Raw genomic sequence first — 20,186 nt, 5'->3', positions numbered from 1 at the left:
AGATTCAAGCTTCCCATTGAATTAAGAGCCAGAAAAGCTGAAGATGATGAATGCTGGAGTCTGATCCATCTCAAGGATGCCAGGTTGGTAAAGACTTCATTTAAAGATGGAGGATTAGCCGAAGGAAGGAAAGCCATCCATTGTATTATGGATAGAGATTTTACTGGGAGCAATCATGGATATTTCCTTCCCCACCATGACCATTCCTTTTACACTCCAAAGGCCTCAGATAAAATGCTGGGACCTTTTTTCTGGTGGAGGGGTGGGGGAAGGAGGGGCAGAATCAAGGAAGTGCTTATAGGAGTCTGAAGATTCTGTTATCATTTAAGATAGGGTTTTCCAATCTTGTCAACTTTAAGACGGGTGGACTTCAACTCCCAGAATTGGCTGCGGACTACCCCTGACCTTCGGTCCTTCCGCCGTGACCTGAAGACGTGGTTGTTCCAACAAGCGTGCCTGGACTGACTACGGTTTTAATTAGCTTTTTACTGGTTTTTAAATTGTCATATAATTATTGTATTTATTGTTTAATTCTTTTTTAAATTTTCTATTTTATGTTTTTAATTTTTATTGTTGTGTGCCGCCCTGAGTCCTTATTAGGGAGAAGGGCAGCATATAATATTTCAATAAATAAATAAATAAATAAATAAATAAATAAATAAATAAATAAATAAATAAATAAATAAGTCCACACATCCTAAAGTTCACAAGGTTGGGAATCCTTGATTTAAGAAATCAAGCTTGTGTTTCTTTGCAGATTTCAAACTTGACTGCCTTTTCAAGAAACCTTTCCATATCCCTAGGGACCAGAATATTATAAAGGAACTTTGAACATTGGTTGTTAGCCCACAATTCACTTGGCCAAGGCAATATGGCGCCATGTTCTGGTGCTGAAGCAATTGGAAAAGCCTTCCAGAACATTAAAAAGCATGATTGTGCCAATTCCACATTATAAAAGGAAAATAGAAGTAACAAACACACTAACTTCCATAACTGATTTTCCCCCACCCCAACATTCTCAGGACGCAGTTGCATAAACTTTCACATATGCTGGAGTCACAATCACATAAGCAGCAGATCACGCCAGCTGGCCCAGCAAAGACTTTTGAGGAAAGCACATTCCTGAGAAAGGCAGAGCCTTTAAATGTGGGTGTATATTTGTGGCTGAGTGTGTGTGTGTGTGAAATGTTGCCTGAAAATTTCCCCAAACTGAATCCATGCTTCCTTTGTCTGCTCCTGTCTTGGTGGCAGCTTTGACTTGAGACCATCTTACTTTGAATTAATGCCAGCCAATCAAATATCATACAGCAAAATGTAGCCAATCAGCATTGGTTGTGCCATACTGTCACGAAGGGGAAATTGTCCTCCTTCAGAGAAGAGAAGAATAAAAAGATTGATTCAAAAGCTTCTTCTCCTTGTTCAGATTGAAGGCATTAATTCGCCCTTTGAGCTATTATCATTTTACTGATTTACTTTCTACATTTTTGGACTCCCTGACTCTCAAACATTAAAAGAGGACCCAATCCTTAAGGAATACAACAAATGTTTGCAGATTTCTGGGCTCTGCACAGACTGAAAATGTTGTGCATTGTTCAAAATGATCCAAGATTGCTCAAAATCACCCAAAGAGCGCACTCAGACGTTGTTTCTGGATACCAAAAGGTGAAGAAAGACGTGTTGCAAAATAATCAGATGTTAGAATCTGTTAAATCGAAAGAGAAAAGCAAAAAGCAAAAAAAGAAGAAAGGAAAAATGTTTCAAGGGTGAATCAAACAGCTTCAAGCACGTAAGTGAGGGAATACAGATCATAAAAACAATATTGGATTTTAAAATTTGTAGTGGATCTACAACCTTCCTCAATCTGAAAAACCTGGGAGACTGTTGTAATTCCAAATATTCCCCTTCAGTTCCATTGGAACGGAGCCCTATCTTCCAGATCTTATTTACTATGTCCCACTCCTTTCAGGAAGAAAGGGAATTGGCAGGGGGGGGAAAGAGCAGGTTAGGATTTGCCAGTCCCATTGATGATCCTTATCGTTTCCCAGAGTCTCTGTTTCCAATCACTGGATTCTCTCCAAATAATTTGTGACAAAGCCTGACGGATGTTCCCCATCTTGGTGCTGCCAGAATAAGGAGAAATTGTCACTTGAACATTACGGCAACCTATCTTACTCGGAATGAGATAGAAGCAACCTCAGGGGAATCAGTTGCAGAGGCATGAATGGGACAACCATGATCTGGATGATTGAAAACCTCCATAGACGTTTACTCCATGGTTAAGCACAACTGTGGACCTGATCGTTGTCTCACCTTCTTCTTCTTCTTCTTCTCCAGCAGCATGTTCCTCTTCTTGATGAAAGAAAGAGAAAGAGAGTGAGACAGATATGGGAGATGTTATTAAATTAGCAGATGAGGAAGAGATTTGGTGATCAACAACTGTGGAGTATTTTGAGTTTGCTAATAATTACAAATTGGTTTAATAAACAAGGCTTATATTTGATTCTACACGTCACAACAGCAGCAAGAATAACCTTCGCGCAATATTGGAAAAATGAAGGAGTATCACCAGAGGAAGAAATAATTAAAAAAATATTTGAATGGGCAGAGATGGATAGATTAACTATGAAATTAAAAGATAAAGAAGAAACAGAATATTACCAAATCTGGGATTCATTCTACAAATGGCTAGAGGAAAGAACCAAGGATTAGGATTATGTATTAGCGCTTTTGAATCCAGACAGCATGCTGGTTGAAAAATTAACATATGTATGTAAGAAAAAAGCTAATAAAATCTTTAAAATTAATAATAATTACAAATTGGAAAAGATTTGGAAATAGCTATAGTTAATATTTCCAATGATGGCCTATCTTTGAACACAGGGGCATAATACAGGTAGTTCTTGACTTACAAACATTTGTTTAGCGACTGTTCAAAGTTACATCACTGAAAAAAGTGACCTATGACCTCATACTTACAACTGTTGCAACACCCCCATGGTTAAAATTCAAATTTTGGTGTTTGGCAATGGACATATATGAACCATAGTGGCACAGTGGTTAGAATGTAGTATGGCAGGCTAACTCTGCTGATTGCCAGGAGTTCGATCCTGACCAGCTCAAGGTTGACTCAGCCTTTCATCCTTCCGAGGTCAGTAAAATGAGGACCCAGATTGTTGGGGGGGCAATAGGCTGACTCTGTAAACCACTCAGAGAGGGCTGTAAACAACTGTGGAACAGTATATGAGTCTAAGTGCCATTGTTATGTATTTACAATGGTTGCAGCATCCCAGGGTCAGATGATCACAATTTGCAACCTTCCCAGTCAGCTTCCAAAAAGCAGAGTCATTCAGGGAAACCAGATTAGTCGAAAACCGCATGATTCAATTAATAATTGCAGTGATTCACTTAAAAACCGTGGGGGGAAAAAAAGGTTGTAAAATTGGCCCAAGGGTGCTTTTTTCAAAGAAATGAAGAAGCTTCTTGGATGAGAAGGGAAATGTCTTCAAGGAAAAACAAAGAAAGTTCAGTTGCCTTTTGAAAAATCACCTTCGGGACACCCATGATCTGGATGACTGGGAATCCCCATAGACGTTGTAAAATTGGATACAACTCACGTAATTACTGCCTTGCTTAGCAACAGAAATTCTGGTCCCAGTTGCAGTTATAAGTTGAGGAGTACTTGTAATTTGCAGGACTACCTGTAACCACAGCATCACGTGTGATCACATCAGTCCAAGGGGGAACGTGTGTTGCAAGTGAAACGTTTATCACGATGCAAGGTTTGCCCCTTTATCTACTTGAATTTGATATTGTGGTGCAAACAGGGAAGAGCAAAGCTTTAACTGAGCCATCACAACACCCATTTCTTCCTTTTGGCATCAACATGGTTAGAGACAGATGCTTAAGCATGTGACCTGTCAAAGTCTCAAGGGTGGCCTTGGAGCCTTTCAAAATTCACAGCTGACTGTTAATTTTCAGTGGGACAGATCTAGAAAATGTTTGGATGCATTGGAAAACTCTTCATTTAACGTATTTAATTTATTTTAATAAACTTTAAAGGTAAAGGTAAAGGTTTCCTCGGACATGCGTGCTAGTCGTTTCCGACTCTAGGGGCCGGTGCTCATCTCCGTTTCAAAGCCGAAGAGCCAGCGCTTGTCCGAAGACATCTCCGTGGTCATGTGGCCGGCATGACTAGACGCCAAAGGTGCACGGAACGCTGTTACCTTCCCACCGTAGTGGTCCCTATTTTTCTACTTGCATTTTTACGTGCTTTCGAACTGCTAGGTTGGCAGAAGCTGGGATGAGTTACTTTACATTAACGTAAATTAGATTTTTGCCCTGTTCTTATCCATTTTCTGGTTTTGACCACTTTTAGGGAGTGTGGACCTTGTCCCCCAAATATTAGGAACCCTTCCTTTACACTATTTTCCTCCCTGCCAGAGAAATAGAGTTTTTTATTGGGCAAGTGTGACTGGACACACAAGGAATTTGTCTCTCGTGCATAAGCTCTTACTGTACATGCAAGCAACAGGTGATAAATCTTGATCATAATCATAATACAATCATCATGAAACATAAGATACAACGTTCAATGATATTCATAAGATACTAAATAAAAACAATCAGCATAAATCATGAGCTACAAACAAAAAGGTGATAGTCTTAAGATGCCATGGGGGAAAAAACTATTTTTGTGTCTAGTTGTTTATTTATTTATTTAAATTTGCTTTAGATAGATAGATAGATAGATAGATAGATAGATAGATAGATAGATAAATGAATAAATAAATAAATAAATAGTAAGAAATAAAAAAGATTTGCCTTTTTTCTTTTGCTCTAGCAAGAATGCTTTAAATTTTAAGGGGGTAGAAAGGAAAGGGGGAAAAAAGCAATATTGTCATGGATGCTTACAAATCGGCAACAGTTTTGCTTTATTTTTATTTATGTATTGGATTTATTAAGGCCAGCCAACTCCATTAAGATGCTAGCACTCTGAAGCTTTTCTCTCAAAGGAGTTGACATTGTTATACAGTGACAGACAAAAATTCCACGAGGAAAATAAATAAGGAGATATTAAGGCTGGATTTCATGATGAAAGGGAGGTGAGTAAACTGGGCCATTGGTCTTCATGTGGATATTCATTACCCTAAATCAGGGGTAGGCAACCTCGGCTCTTTTATAACTCGTGGACTTCAACTCCCAGAATTCCTGAGCCAGCATGGCTCTGTATGGAAACCTCTCCATTTCTCCTCAGCATGGCTGGCTCAGGAATTCTGGGAGTTGAAGTCCACAAGTCATAAAAGAGCCGAGGTTGCCTACCCCTGCCCTAAATGAATAACAATGACAGCTTTCTGATACTTAATACACCTTTAAGAAAACCGGAGGAAAAACAGGCTATCATTACAACTATGCATTTAAAAAAAAAAGAAAAAGAAAGAAGCTGAAAAACTATTTCTAGCATTGAGAGAGTGATCATGGGTGGATCAGAAATTTCTTACCTTCCTGCTGCTCCCTGGGAAGTAGAAATCACAGTTGGCAGAGAAAGAGACAAAGAGAATGAGAGAAATTGAGATAAATATGAGTAAATCCTTCATTTATAAAACTGTAGGCACATTGACTGTAGATAACTAAAAAATGTTGAAAGAGCATCAGCACAACAATAGCATTTAGGCTCGTATACTGCCCCATAGCGCTTTATAGCACTCTCTGGTTGATTTACAATGTAGAAGCATTGTTTGCATGTTGCCCCCAACTATCTGGGTCTTCATTTCACCGACCTCCAAAGGGTGGAAAGCTGAGTCAACCTTGAGCCCTGTCAGGATCGAACTCCAGGCTGTGGGCAACGTTTACCTGCAATGCTGCACTTTAACCACAGCTCCTCTAGGGCTCATTAACAGAAATAGATATGAAACTACTTTAATATGTACGAGTCCCTCTCAATTAGGTTATGAATGCAGTTTTGTAAAGAGTGGAGAGTTTTTAAGAGCTCCTAATCCTTTCAGAGAAGTCCTCCAGGTTGGTTGGAGACACGGGAAGGCTCAGATGTGGGTCTCTGCACAACACCTTACAACAGGATTGAAAAAAGTAACTAACGGCTGGTCCTCGCACTTACAACCATTGCAGCATCCCTACCACCACATGATCACAATTCAGGCACTTGGCAACCAGTGTACATTTATAACAGCTGCAGTGTCCTGGGATCGCACGATTGCCCTTTTCAACCTTCCCAGCCAAATTTCGCCAAGCAAAGTCAATGGGGCAAACTGGATTAGCTTAATGACCAGACGGTTAACTTAAAAACTGCAGTGGTTTGCTTAACAACTATGGCAAAAATCATAAGTTTAGACAAAATTCGCTTAACAAAAGCTGTGCTTAGCAACAGAAATTCTGGTCCCCATTATAGTCATAAGTCTCGGACTACCTGTAGTTCAATTGTCGACTCCTGCTTGCCCTATATATTTCTCTTCGATGCACAGTGTCTAGCAATGCTCCCCAGAATAAGATGAATAGAGATAGGAAGCCAAACAAAATGAAGGTGAATGTTTGGGAAGGGAGGTAAAGAAAATGGGAACTATTTTTTCCCCCTTTTCTTACCTTTCCCTGTTTTGGGAGATAAGTAATTTGTTTAATTAGGGATCGGTTACAAACAGTGAGGGTCGGGTCTGCTTTGTCCACCCCCCTGAAGCTTTGCACCGGCACGCCACAGGGCTGCGTGCTTAGCCCCTACCTGTACTCTTTATACACTTATGACTGTGTATCATCTGACCCATCCACTGCGATAATTAAGTTCGCAGATGATACGACTGTGGTGGGTCTTATTACAGGTGAGGATGAGACAGCATACAGGGCGGAGGTACAAAAACTATCCATGTGGTGTAGTAAGAACAACTTGTACCTGAACATTGGCAAGACGAAAGAGATGGTGTTAGACTTCCGGAGAAAAAAGGAGGAACCTGCCCCACTTTACATCGGGGAGGACTGTATGGAGAGAGTTTCCTCCTTTAAATTTCTGGGAGTCTACCTCTGTGAAGATCTGACCTGGAAAGTTAACACAACCCAGGTGGCTAGAAAGGCCCAACAGAGGCTTCACTTTCTCAGGGTCTTGCGGAAGAACAGGGTAGAACAACGGCTAATGACCCTCTTTTACCGGTCTACTATAGAGAGCGTCCTCTCGTATGGTATTGTGGTTTGGTATGCTGGTCTGACAGCCGCGGACAGGAAAGTATTACAGAGGGTAGTGAGCACAGCACAAGACATTGTGGGCTGTCCCCTGACACCGCTGGATGACCTCACCAGGGCTCGTTGCCTTGGAAGAGTGAGGAAGATTCTCAGGGATGACTCACACCCTGGACGGTATCTCTTTACTCTCCTACCATCCGGTAGGAGATATAGGAATATAGCCAGCTGTACCAACAGGCTGAAAAATAGCTTTTATCCGTGGGCTGTTAGGCTTTTGAATGGGATATAATCTCTGTGAACTTATGCAGAATTGACTTGGGAGGCCGGTGTGTGGTGTAGTTGGTTCACATGGTGTGGTAGGATGGAGGGTTTGTTGTCACTGTGTGTTGGGGACAGAGAGCACGGGGGGGGGGGCTCAGCTAATCTCAATGTACACATGTTGTACTTTGACAATAAAGGTTTATTATTTAATTTACTTAATTAATTTACTTAAAAAGTAACTTTGTTTAATTCTCTAAAAACATTTTGGTGGATATATATGCTGGGGAAAAACAAATAAGTAAAGCTGATTTCAAGGCCCTTTCATTAAATAAACTTTTCAGCTTTTGTATCTGCTTCACATGTTTTTGGACAAATCAACAATCTATTTGCAATCCATCAACCTGAAACACTAACAAATGCATATTTCAAAGTTTAAAGCTGCAGTTTCAAGTCAGCACACTTTAAAATACGAATCACATCATTGATTCTGAAGGAGAATCTTATGTAAACTAAGCATATGCCCCAAATTCTTCTAAAAATCCCCAAATCCAATAATAATCCCATCAGAGAGTGTCATTAATAAATCACAGAAGGAGAATTTATCTGGGAGAACTTGAAAATGCCCCAGACTTTGTACATATTTAATTATACTTTTGGGATTGGATGTTGATCTACTTACTCCTCATATTCAACTTCTTCATCAGACATGGTGGAAGTTATTAGGTTTTATCTAGAAAGAAATAGATAAGCCGTATGTTGTTGTTGTTGTTTTTTGTTTCTTTGCAGGTAAGAAAGATTGTGGAATTAAATCTCAGATATTAGCTCTGACAAACATCTATAGAAAGGCTATTAATAAACCACTTTCATTGCCATAATTATAATAATCACAGTCATCTCTATTTTTAGCACTGCTATTATGTTCACATTAAGCACATTGTCTCAGTTTAAAGCAGACTTAATCACAGCAATAATGAAATAGTTAATAATGGCATGCTTAACCCCCCAGGCGGGTGCCTGTTGCTCTAGGCTCTGACTGAGAGCTCATTCTAAATCCATGTGGAATCCTTTGGCCTTTTATGGTATGGATTGTAGCCAGAGCCAGTAACCAGACAAAGAAGAACTATGTTCAAAGACAGCAGGCTGTGTTTGTAGGAACAAGGTTAGGGAAGATAATAGTTTCCATCTCAATCTATTTTTAATGTCTCCCATTGCTGAGCTTGCTCAAAAGATAGTACAAGTCCTTTCCAATGAAGGAACCTAGCCAACCTAGAGAAGAGGAACAAAGATGATTAGGAGGCTGGAGGCTAAAACATATAAGGAACGGTTGCTGGAATTGGGTATGTCTAGTTTAATGAAGAGAAGGACGAGGGGTGATGTGATAGCAGTGTTCCAATATCTCAGGAGCTGCCATAAAGAAGAGGGAGTCAAGCTATTTTCCAAAGCACCTGAAGGCAGGGCAAGAAGCAACGGATGGAAACTAACTAAAGAGAGAAGCAACCTAGAACTAAGGAGAAACTTCCTGACAGTTAGAACAATTAATCAGTGGAACAACCTGCCTCCAGAAGTGGTGAATGCTCCAACACTGGAAGTTTTCAAGAAGGGATTGGACAACCATTTGTCCGAGATGGTATAGGGTTTCCTGCCTGAGCAGGGGGTTGGACTAGATGACCTCCAAGGTCCCTTCCAACTCTGTTATTCTGTTAGTCTGTAACATGAGCATAAGATTTATGGGAAAAGGAGACCAGCATATCTGGAGGAAACCAGGTTTGGTTGGCTATTAGAATAGAATTGGATGCTTCGTAGGAGAAAATCTGGGAATGTAACTCCACCTTTCTTTTTACTGAATGGGGTTATTTTTTTTCCACACGAGGCTTCCATTGCCCCTATTTTCATTTATATCTTGCCCTTTCTTTACAGCAAGGGCGCACAACCATTTTTGGACCTGGGGCCACGTTGAGCTTTTTAAGTACAGTTGCAGGTTGGAGGCTAAAGGTCAAAATGAGGAAGGACCAGAACAAAAATAGCGTATTTTATTTAAATTGAATGAGAATTTCATTGATATTGTACTTAATAGCTTCCTCTTTGTTGCATTAAAGATTACCTTTCAAGAGCAGATACTGAACAGAGTTGTCATTATCGGAGAGAATTTTTGCGATAAAAATGAATGTATTGCCATACTTACCTGGCAGAGGAGATACCTTGATCATGAAAAATGAATGTATTGCCTATTGTATTTCTATTTCAAACAATACCTATTTTGATAACTGACGTACTATTTAACTGCTGACTCAACTTTCCCCTTTTACCATGCCAGCAAATGTTTGAGGTAGATTAGACAGAAAAATTGGAATTGGTTCAAACCTAGCCAGCAAGTAATGTGGCCATGTTGAGCTTTGAACCTGATTTCTTCCTAATAGCTAGACTATGATGGCTACGTAGTGCAAATGTTCCTCTTAGTTTACTTGGCAGAATTACACAATGTCCCATTACAAGATTAAAGGGCTTATCAACCTGGCTTAATTTTCTTGGGCACCTTCCAACAAATACCTTATCTTTATAAAGAGGCAAAATTTTCCATTCTCAATGGTCTTCACCTTGCAGCCAAGGAAATGGAAGACAAGAGTTTTTATCCTAGGCCTGTGGATACTTGGAAAATCTTTTGGAATAAGTGATTTGGATCCCACAGATGTGCAACACATCTGCATTTTTTAAAATGTGTTGCTATAATGACAGAGAGCTGCTGGGTTTTTGCAAAGTCGGAAAGCACACAATGAGGCCTCCAAATCATTCTTGCAAAGAATATCACTTTTTATACCAGAAAGAAAATGTACATAAAGAAACTTTTTACCAAAAAATTATTGCAAACAAATGTAGCTAATATAGGAATAAAGAAGTATGTACTGTAATGTAAATTGTATCCCAAGTGTTGAGAATATTGAGAATCCATCCCAGTCTGTGTGATTCAATTATCTTAGATATCAATGACTCCGTAACAAAGTTTTAAATAAAATATAGTGTCTCTGTAATATAGCAATATAATATGTAACAACTCTACCCAGAGAATAGACACTGCATTTATTGTACTAGAATTAGCAGCTTCTGAACAATATCAAAACTTTTAGAAATATAAAAAAATTAAAATAGAAAAAGATTTAGAATATGTACATTTTACTAGGAGGGCCTGAATTTGCTCTAATTATCCAGGAAAGGTATAAAACATTGACTTATCTGAGTGCTTTGGCAATGTTCACACAACACATCCATCCATGGTTTACTGGGCTACAGTTTAGTGACTTAATTGTCTGGGTTTCCATCATAAACTAACCACTCCAGCTAGATTTTCAAAATCTAGCATGGAGGCACAAATAGCTGGCTCTCATTTAGCTTAATAGCCTAGGCCAGGGGTCTTCAAACTTAGCCCTTTTATGACTTGTGGACTTCAACTTCCAGAATTCCTCAGTCAGGCTGGCTGAGGAATTCTGGGAGTTGAAGTCCACAAGTCATAAAAGGGCTAAGTTTGAAGACCCCTGGCCTAGGCAAATGATGAACAACTTATGTAAACTTTGGGTCATAAATCTTTGGGTTTGGCAGCAGGGTCATCCAAAAGAAATTTTGACTGAGTATAATCTTGGGGCCAGGGCAAAAGATCAATACAATACAAATAGGACAGGACTTCAAATGGATACTGGTAACTGCTGTATCTTTCCTTTCTTTGACCCCCCTCCTCGGATGCCCCCAATTAAAGTCCATAACTATGAGCCAAGAAAATGAAAATAATAGAAAACATTTAGCCCATATATAATTTCCCTCATCTAAAAAAAGACAAAAGTTGTCTTTATGGAGCTGGACAAAATATATCATAGAGTAAGAAAATAGAACGAAATATTGGAAGATCTACTAACTAAAGCAAGGATCTCCAACCTTGGCAACTTTACGACTTGGGGACTTCAACTCCCAGAATTCCTCAGCCAGCATGCCTGGCTGATGAATTCTGGGAGTTGAAGTCCACAACCTGTAAAGTTGACAAGGTTGGAGACCCCTGAACTAAAGGACCAATGTTGTACATTTAAGCTCCAGGGAGAACGTTTAGATGGTAAGTTGTCCATTTTCCAATTGGTTATGTATAAATAAAATTAAAGTTAAACTAGTCTCAATAGGTTTTTTAAAAAATGGTACTGAATTGAAAAATTGCTGGTTGGCTACCCTTCTGTAGTGTCCCAGGTCTCCTTGAAGAAGCTCCATTTAGGATTGAACTGGGGGTGAGAATAGAAATCATCTACTCCCCAAGTTCCCCCTTCCCAATTTACTTTGTATCTTAGTTTGTCTTGGAGGTACTGAGCCTGTCTTATATTAAGGTACAATTGTGAAAACCAAAAAAGGATGAAGGTCCAAGATGAACCCAAAAGCTTTATAATTGATCAGGGATTGAAACTTACAAGAGTTGCCCCAGATAGGATTCACATAGGAAATGTCATCAGTTATCCTTATTTGTCTTTTGACAGCCTAGTGAAGGTTTGTATTTTCCACCACTCGAACTTCTATGTCCCTTCATCCTTCAAACTCTGATCTGCCCTAGAATTGAGCAAAGTTCACTCAGGGCCTCCAGGAAGGATACTACAGATTTTGGATTTGTACAAAAGAGCAGCTGGGGCTACCTTTCTCCACCCTTCTCACACAACTTTTTGGACTTCATTTGACACAGCCAAAGTGGGCGGGGCATGTTGTGCTCTCATTGGAAACAGCTGTTGTAAAAGGTCAGACATACTTTGGACCTGCTATTGTTTCTCAGTTTCCAGTTTGAATCTGCTTCCTCTCTGCTAGATCTTTAAATAACTTTGACCATGCTGGGGTGGCATCTGTGTAACTTGCCAGTCCAGAAGCATTGTCTCCTGCTACTGTTTAGTCGACCCCTAAGATGGGGTTCAATAACTTGCCAAGTGAGCTGAACTATGTAATGGAGGCTTTTCTTAAAATAGTAATAGAATCGTAGAGTTGTAAGGGCTTAAATGGATCCTTGAAAAATCATGTCACATTTCTCTGGTCCAGTGTTAAATACATTTTCTTCCTGAACGTAAGGGTGGGGTGGGGCCTCTGAATTATTATTTCCTTGTCTGGCAAGGGAGTTGACAATCCAAATATATGTTGGATTGTCATAATGCATAAAGGTAAGCAATTCTCTCTCCTGCTGATTTCCTTTCAGACAAAGTTAGCCAAAAGCTAAGAGAATTTGATTCTACTTTATAGTGTCTATACAATTTAGGGAATAGAAGGCATCCAATTCAACTCTTAAACCTAATTCAGGTACACTGCAATGCTGAATTTGGTTTCTGAGAATTAAATCCTACTGAATTCAATGGCCATCTTTTCCTGTAAATACATAGGTTTGCATCCTTATCTAGAGTAGGGTTCTCAGGGCTTTTTTTGTCATAGAATGCTCAGAACGGAGTTCCAGCACCTTTTTTGGATGGAACCTTGTATGGTAGGCAAGGTGGGTTGTATGACATGTGTGAGTTCCGGCACCTTTTTCTTTTACAAAAAAAGCACTGAGGGTTCTACAAGAACTTGACGGGGTTCAGTGAGAAACAAAGGGCAAAACAACAACGATGAATTCACTCAAACATAGCCAAATCTTCTACTATGGCTTCACCTCTCTCTTTTTTAACCAACAGTCTGAAAAAGTATGAAGATCATAATTAGAGGTCTTTCTCTCTTTTGCCTAACTACAGAGGAAACATGGCCCATTGATTCCTTCCCGCCTGCTATTTCCTTGTGATGTTGCTTTCATCACTTCCCTAATTCCCAAGTGTGATAGGCTTTCAATCCATGAATTCATTTTGCTGCATATTTTGGGCAAAATATTTCATTCATCACATTTAGATTTACTTTCTGTTTTTAAAATCATGATTCACTGAAACCTTAAAAGGAAGATCTGCACAGAAGGTGAAGCCATACAATGTCTGCCTTAATATATTGTGTTGCTGCCTGCAAATCAATCAACCACAACTTGGCTTAGTGATATATGGGAATCCAGCTATTATCTCAACAAGGCCATCATATTAATGCTAGCTACTTCCCCTCTTGCAATGGAGAAGACTTTGAGGGTCACAAGCATCCCCACTGTCACATAGCAACTCTTAGGTCCTACAGTTCTGTGGCTAACATTGGCAAAAGATTGTCCAAGATGTCTGATTAGTAAGCTTTTGCTTCAGCCTATAGTCAAATGAGCGCCTGTTACTTGTCCCAGCTTCTGCCAACCTAGCAGTTCGAAAGCACGTAAAAATGCAAGTAGAAAAATAGGGACCACAATGGTGGGAAGGTAACAGTGTTCCGTGTGCCTTTGGCGTCTAGTCATGCCGGCCACATGACCACGGAGACGTCCTCGGACAAACGCTGGCTCTTCGGCTTTGAAACGGAGATGAGCACCGGCCCCTAGAGTTGGAAATGACTAGCACGCATGTGCGGGGAAACCTTTACCTTTACCTTTATAGTCAAATGCAGTCAATATGGTTATGGTTTATTGTGTGATGAGAAATTAAGCAATTGGGATAACTCAGTAGAGCCAAAATTCAATCAACCGTGGATGGTATGGAGAGAAAAAAAATCAACCTGAGTTGGGATTCTATACATTCTGAGCTGGGAATTACCCTTATTGGCCTTTAAGTAGACACACACTTTTCATCAATATGTGGAGATGAGCCTGATACTAAGACCACTCAATACTTCACATATGAAAATTGAGGGATGTATTTATTTATTTCTCACATTTCTACACTGCCCATCTCACCCAAGTGGCCCCTAGGGAATGATTCAATTCGTATGGGGAAAATCAGTGACTTTAAATCAGTCCCCATGGACAGTGACCTAGTCTCCAAAACTTCATGACTGGGTTCAAACAACAGGGAAAACTAGGTTAAAAATGGAGCGATCATATTGAAACCTAATTAAAAACAAAACCACAATTAAGCTTTTGTGTCTTGTGGGAACTTATGTTGCATACATTTATTCTTCAATCATTTATGTGATGTTGACTCCATTTTCATATATTGTGTCTGAGTGTTTGTGTGTGGGGTGGGGGTGGGGGGGAAATGCTGGGAGAAAAAAGTTATATATGAAGCACAAATCTCTGAAATTATGCTACTATTGTTCAAAATGTCTTAATGTATTTCAACGATCCTGCACTTTGGGGGGGGGAAAGCTGTCTTGCAAAGAATGTCTAATTTCTGTGCATGGATATTTCTCTGTACATATTCAGGATGACTTTAGTCTTTCATTATTCAGTTTGATTGTGCCCAGAGCAATAACGAAAGAAAATCAAGAGGCAAAGAAATTCAGTTTGGAACATAATTCCTAACTAGCTTTGTGGGGGAGATAGAAATCTTAGGATTTGGGGTGGAATTTGAGAAGGAGGTTCAGCTGTGAACTATATTAGGCATTTTAACTGACCTGGACTGTCATTGAATGGAAAAGCACTTGCAGCAAATGTGGAGGCCACACATTTGGCTCCAGGCTCAGTCAAAAGGAATTTTGGGATTGCTGTGATACATTATACAAAAGGTTGAATCTTTGAAGGCTAGCTGTTGCAGTTAGTGCACTAGGCAAAATGAACTCAGGAACTGCAGGTATATGATGATAGGATTTTTTCTGTTTTTTTAACTGGCTCTTCATTTGTTTCTGGGTCTGATCCAAGCACTGGTTTTAACTTCTAAATCCTTGTGTATTTAAAGCCCAGCTCTGCAGTTGGACAACCATGTGCTCCAGCATGTCCAGTCATAATGCTCTAGTCTAGGAGGTACCACAGTCACTACCCTACTTGGCATTATTATTTACAGAGACATCTAATGGAAGTAAGTAAGTAAGGAAGGAAGGAAGGAAGGAAGGAAGGAAGGAAGGAAGGAAGGAAGGAAGGAAGGAAGGAAGCTGAAGCACCAGTCTCAAGTTTAATCTGTTTTTCATATAAGGCCTGTGGATCTCAGGAAGATCCCAGAGGAATTTTTTGGGGGAGGGGGAAACAAATAATGGTTGGTTGCATTCCTGTGGAAGTAGACCATTTGCTCAGGAAAAACAAAATGAGATAATGGAAAATACCTTAGCTTGAGACACTGTGGGGAGGCTGTGAAAGCAATAGAAGGGAGAGAGGAAAAATGGGAGACTGAAGGCAGGTCCTTTGGGAGCATGGAGTCTGGAAGAAGCATGTCAAGTCATTGATAGAAACTCCCAAGTCTTGATGAACTCCTTATAAATGAGGTTGGGAAATTCCTCAAAGTGAACCCAGATGAGTAAGGAAAATCCATTCCTGAAATCTGCATTGCTTTTTCTTCCTTGATCTTGCCCTGCTTTGTGAGCCTGGACACTAAAAAGCTGGAGAACAACACCTTTACCAGTTGACGTCTGGTAAATCTACTTAGGATTGTCCAGCTCTCATGCCAGCCATGTTGGGAGTGCCCATAACATGCTTGCCACATTCCAAGCTTGTCATTGCGCCTATAGATTTGAGGGACCTCTTTTTCTAAATCTGGGGTATTCAATCAGGGTGGCTGAAGAATTCTGGGACCTGAAGTCCCCAAGTCCAAAAGTTGCCAATGTTGGACATTCCAGTTCTAAATCGTGGAGAAATTTTATCTGGTGATTAAGAGTCGGCAACAACTTGATAGTGGATAATCCCTTCTAAAAGGTCATCTCTTCACCTATAGTATTTTTTCAAATGCTCACTCAAGATACACAGTCTTTCTCTGCCTACTTAACAGAATAACAGTTGGAAGGTACCTTGGAGGTCTTCTAGTCCAACCCCGCTGCTCAAGTAGGAAACTCTATACCATTTCAGATAAATGGTTGTACAATCCCTTCTTAAAAACCTCCAGTGTTGGAGCACCTACAGCTTCTAGAGGCAAGTCATTCCATTGATTAATTGTTCTGTCAGGAAATTTCTCCTTAGTGCTAGTCCGTGTTCTTAGCTCTTGCCTTCACATTTGCGTGAGTTAATGATGAGAAGACTTTTTCAGTGGCACATTCCTTGGAAACATGTAATGGAAAATGCCCCTTAGAAATATACGCCAGGTGCCAAGCATTGTTTTCCTGCTGCCCCAGATTTTTTCACTTTGTTTTAATAATTTAATAAGAGGTTATTAAGATTTTCCTCTTTGACTTTATGGTAGGTGGTTTCCCTAGAGCTCTGCTAACTCAGTTATTTTCTGTGTTTCGTTTCCTCTATTGTTAGATTCTACGTTTAAACCAAATAACCCAATCAACTTTCACTCTCTTCTTAATTAAATTTGCACTTCCTGTAACTGTTCCTAATCGTCTTACATAATAAGTACGCATTAGAAGGCCAGAGTAGGAATTTTGGTCAGGTAAAAAAAATAAAGGTGAATGTCTGTGCCTGGTCATTCTGTTTCACAGATTCTGCATTGTAAACATTCTACACATTTAGTTGAGTAGTGGCAGAAAATCCAGATTAATGAGTAGAAGAGACAGAACTGAACACTGAAATCAAATTCAGTTAGGAGGCCATTCCCACCGCAGAGCAGCTAAGCAGCTACCTGTCGGAGAAGGAATGGAGACTGCAGCTGGGTGCTACTTAAATCTGGAAGGAAGGAAGGAAGGAAGGAAGGAAGGAAGGAAGGAAGGAAGGAAGGAAGGAAGGAAGGAAGGAAGGAAGGGGTCCAAGGTAGCCTAAGGCAATGTCTTGAGCATATTATAAAGACCCACATTGTCTTTTTCAAGTCCAAAGTTACATCTTCCCAAACCATCCCAGCATCTGTTCCTTCCAGTTAGGTAGAGGTTCCTGCACCCCAAGCATGCAGATCAAATGTCACCCCACACAGGCACCCAGAGGCATTGCTAGGTCCTCACATGCTGGTTCCTCCCCCCCACCCCAACCATCCTCACCTGGGAGCAGAAAGGTCAAAGATCTTGCTGGCGCTCTGAGCACACACTGGCTTCTCCAGGAGCAGGGGTAGCATGGCAGCTTGGGAGCCCTTATAATGAGGTAACCAGATACCTCTCTCTCTTCCTCCCCACTGGCCCCACATCCCTGGTGTGGGATGCTGTGATTTGTTGAGAGGAAAATGACAACGGGTGTGAGGTTGATCCCTGCATTCCCAGGACAGAATGTGCAGGATCGTAAAGGAACAAAAGAAGCTCCTGAAAACTGAGATTGTTCTCCTCGGAAACAGGCGGTGAGGAAACCCTTTTTAAATGCTCCAACATCTGAAGTTCTGCTACTTTTAAACATGGTTGTATCTACCAAATTTTTCTACCCACGGCTGATGCCCTGTTTAAGCCAGAAATAAGGTTGAGTTCTTAGTAAGGTTCTAGATTTAATAGTTCTACTTTTTCTTTTTCTTTTCATGCTTTCACTGATGTTTGTTACAAAATACAAAGAAAACCAAAGATTATAAAATAATAGGGGAAGGTGAAGAGAAAGGGAAAGGTGGGCAGGTTAAGCAAAAAAAAAAAAAGCAACGACTTCCAACTTTTTTTTACGGCAGTTAAATACAAAATACAGGTAGTCCCACAATTTACAACAGTTCACTTAGTGACATGACCATTTTTCACACTTATGACCGTTGCAGCATCCCCATGGTCACGTGGTTTACATTTGCATGCTTGGCAACTGACTCACATTTATGACAGTCGCAGTGTCCTGGGTTCATGTGATCCCCTTTTGCAATTTTCTGGCAAGCAAAATCAATGGGGGAAGCCAGATTTACTTAGGAACCCTGTTACTAATTTAAAAAACTGCAGTGATTCACTTAACAAATGTGGCCGGGAAGTTGTAAAATGGGACAAAACTCACTTAACAAATTCCTCATACAGCAACATAAATTTGGGGCCCAATTGTGATTGTACATTGAAGACTACCTATACCACAGGTCTGCAACCTGCGGCTCCGGAGCCACATGCGGCTCTTTCAGCTGTCTCCTGCGGCTCCCAGTCCTCTGCCATGTGCAGTCCAAAAAAAAAAAAGTGGGACTAAAAAAGTTCAACCAATCAATTCAAATATGCAGGGTAGGTGCATATCTCGCCTTGGCTCCACTCTTCAGTCAAACCCTGTTCTGCGCATGCACGCATGTGCACACATTTTTGGGGGCTCCCAGTTTTTCCTTTTGTGAGGGAACCGGTTCCGAGTGGCTCTTTCACTGTTTCAGGTTGCTGACCCCTGACCTATACAGTTACGACCTCAAATTTTTGCTTTCTTTCTTTTTGTCTACTTTATATAAGCGTGTGGAGGTTTTTATCTTCTTCTTTAAAACTTTCAATAAGAACTCTATATAAACAATTGATTTATGATGATTATAGATTACATCTGGCTTCCAAGGCTAATTTGAAGAGAAAAAAAAGTTCATTTTGCAACTGTCTAGAGAAAGATAAGAATGGAATGGAATAGAATAGAATAGAATAGAATAGAATAGAATAGAATAGAATAGAATAGAATAGAATAGAATAGAATAGAATAGAATAGAATAGAATAGAATAGAATAGAATAGAATAGAATAACAGAGTTGGAAGGGATCTTGGAGGTTGTCTAGTCCAACCCCCCGCCCAAGCAGGAGACCCTCCACCATTTCTGAGAGACGACAGTCCAGTCTCTTCTTAAAAGCCTCCAACGATGAAGCTCCCACAACTTCTGAAGGCAAGCTGTTCCATTGATTGATTGTTCTCACTATCAGAAAATTTCTCTTTATTTCTAGATTGACATATTTCTAGATACGTCAGTGTGGCTGGGAATTCTGGGAGGTGTGATCTCAACACATCTAGAAACCACTTACAACTAGCGCAGTGATCCAAATTCAGATGCTTGGTAACGGACACAATGTCATGGTTCAGATGAAACCCATTAAAGAACCTCAAGGCAAGAATTCTTCCTTAAAGAACATTTTATTCAGGAAACAAAGTATCGGCACTACATAGTTGAACCCAAAACTAGATTCCCTTCCCCCAGATACAAAGCAACAAGTTGCAAGTCCCACCCCCACTAAGCAGTCATAATTCATATTCTCTAATTAGCCTGGAGCACGGGCTCTCTCCCCAGCGCCTCAGCCCGCCAAGACGTTATCGGTTTGTGTCCTTGAGTTCCAACGGAGCTGCATTGTTATTATGGGTAGCTGAGCTCAAGCATTCTCCCCATCCCCCCTTCGACACCTGATCTCTAAACAGAAGAAAACGCATGTTAAAAGCAAATTAAAAATGGCTGCAATTTCCATCAGTTGTCAGAGCAGGAACATCCATTGTTACAGCTGTGGGAAGTCAGCTCCCCAGAGAAGGAAATATTAAAAGGGCAAATGCAGATGTAAATCGAGGAAGGTTGCAAGCCCCCAGCTGGGAGATTAAGAAGACAAACAACTACAATCTGCATACCTCACCCAAATTCTAAGAGTCATTAGCCCAGCCCCAGGGAAGCAGGACATGAACTTTGGACATAATAGGATTAACCCATCACCATTAGAATACCAGAAAGGCACACTCAGACTCACGTCAAAAGTTCATGACACAGGAAACAGACTCAAACAGGAACAGGCAGCAGCTCCAAACAAAAGGCTCCAGAGGGTATAAAAACCCACTCCCTACACGTGCTCAGTCCTTTTTTCTGCCAGATCATCTTCCTGTCTGGCTCACCTCTTCAATAAACTACAACCTTCTTCCTAAGCAGTCGCCATGTTTATTCCCAGCTTGGATGGAACCATGATGAAGACTTTTCTTCCAACACAGCATTGACACACAAATTTATGAGGGTTGCAGGGGTCTGA

General features: G+C 40.4%; 1 protein-coding gene across 1 annotated transcript in view; it reads right to left on the bottom strand.

Moving 5' to 3' along the window:
- Positions 1–17,399, bottom strand: part of LOC308678676 (troponin T, slow skeletal muscle-like) — a gene marked incomplete at its 5' end in the record, with an annotated part of 40,791 nt that extends 23,392 nt beyond the window's left edge. Inside the window, 3 exons of the mRNA XM_081345906.1 lie at positions 2,311–2,349; positions 5,499–5,512; positions 17,326–17,399. Coding sequence (XP_081202032.1) covers positions 2,311–2,349; positions 5,499–5,512; positions 17,326–17,399 — 127 coding nt within the window. The remainder of the gene's footprint in view (positions 1–2,310; positions 2,350–5,498; positions 5,513–17,325) is intronic.
- Positions 17,400–20,186: the final 2,787 nt, after the last annotated feature.

This window comes from Vipera berus (assembly GCF_964194415.1).
Source record: "Vipera berus genome assembly, chromosome: Z".
NCBI classification, from domain to species: Eukaryota; Metazoa; Chordata; class Lepidosauria; order Squamata; family Viperidae; genus Vipera; species Vipera berus.
The sequence above is the reverse complement of the archived record's forward strand: the minus strand, read 5'-3'. Positions and strand labels throughout refer to the sequence as shown.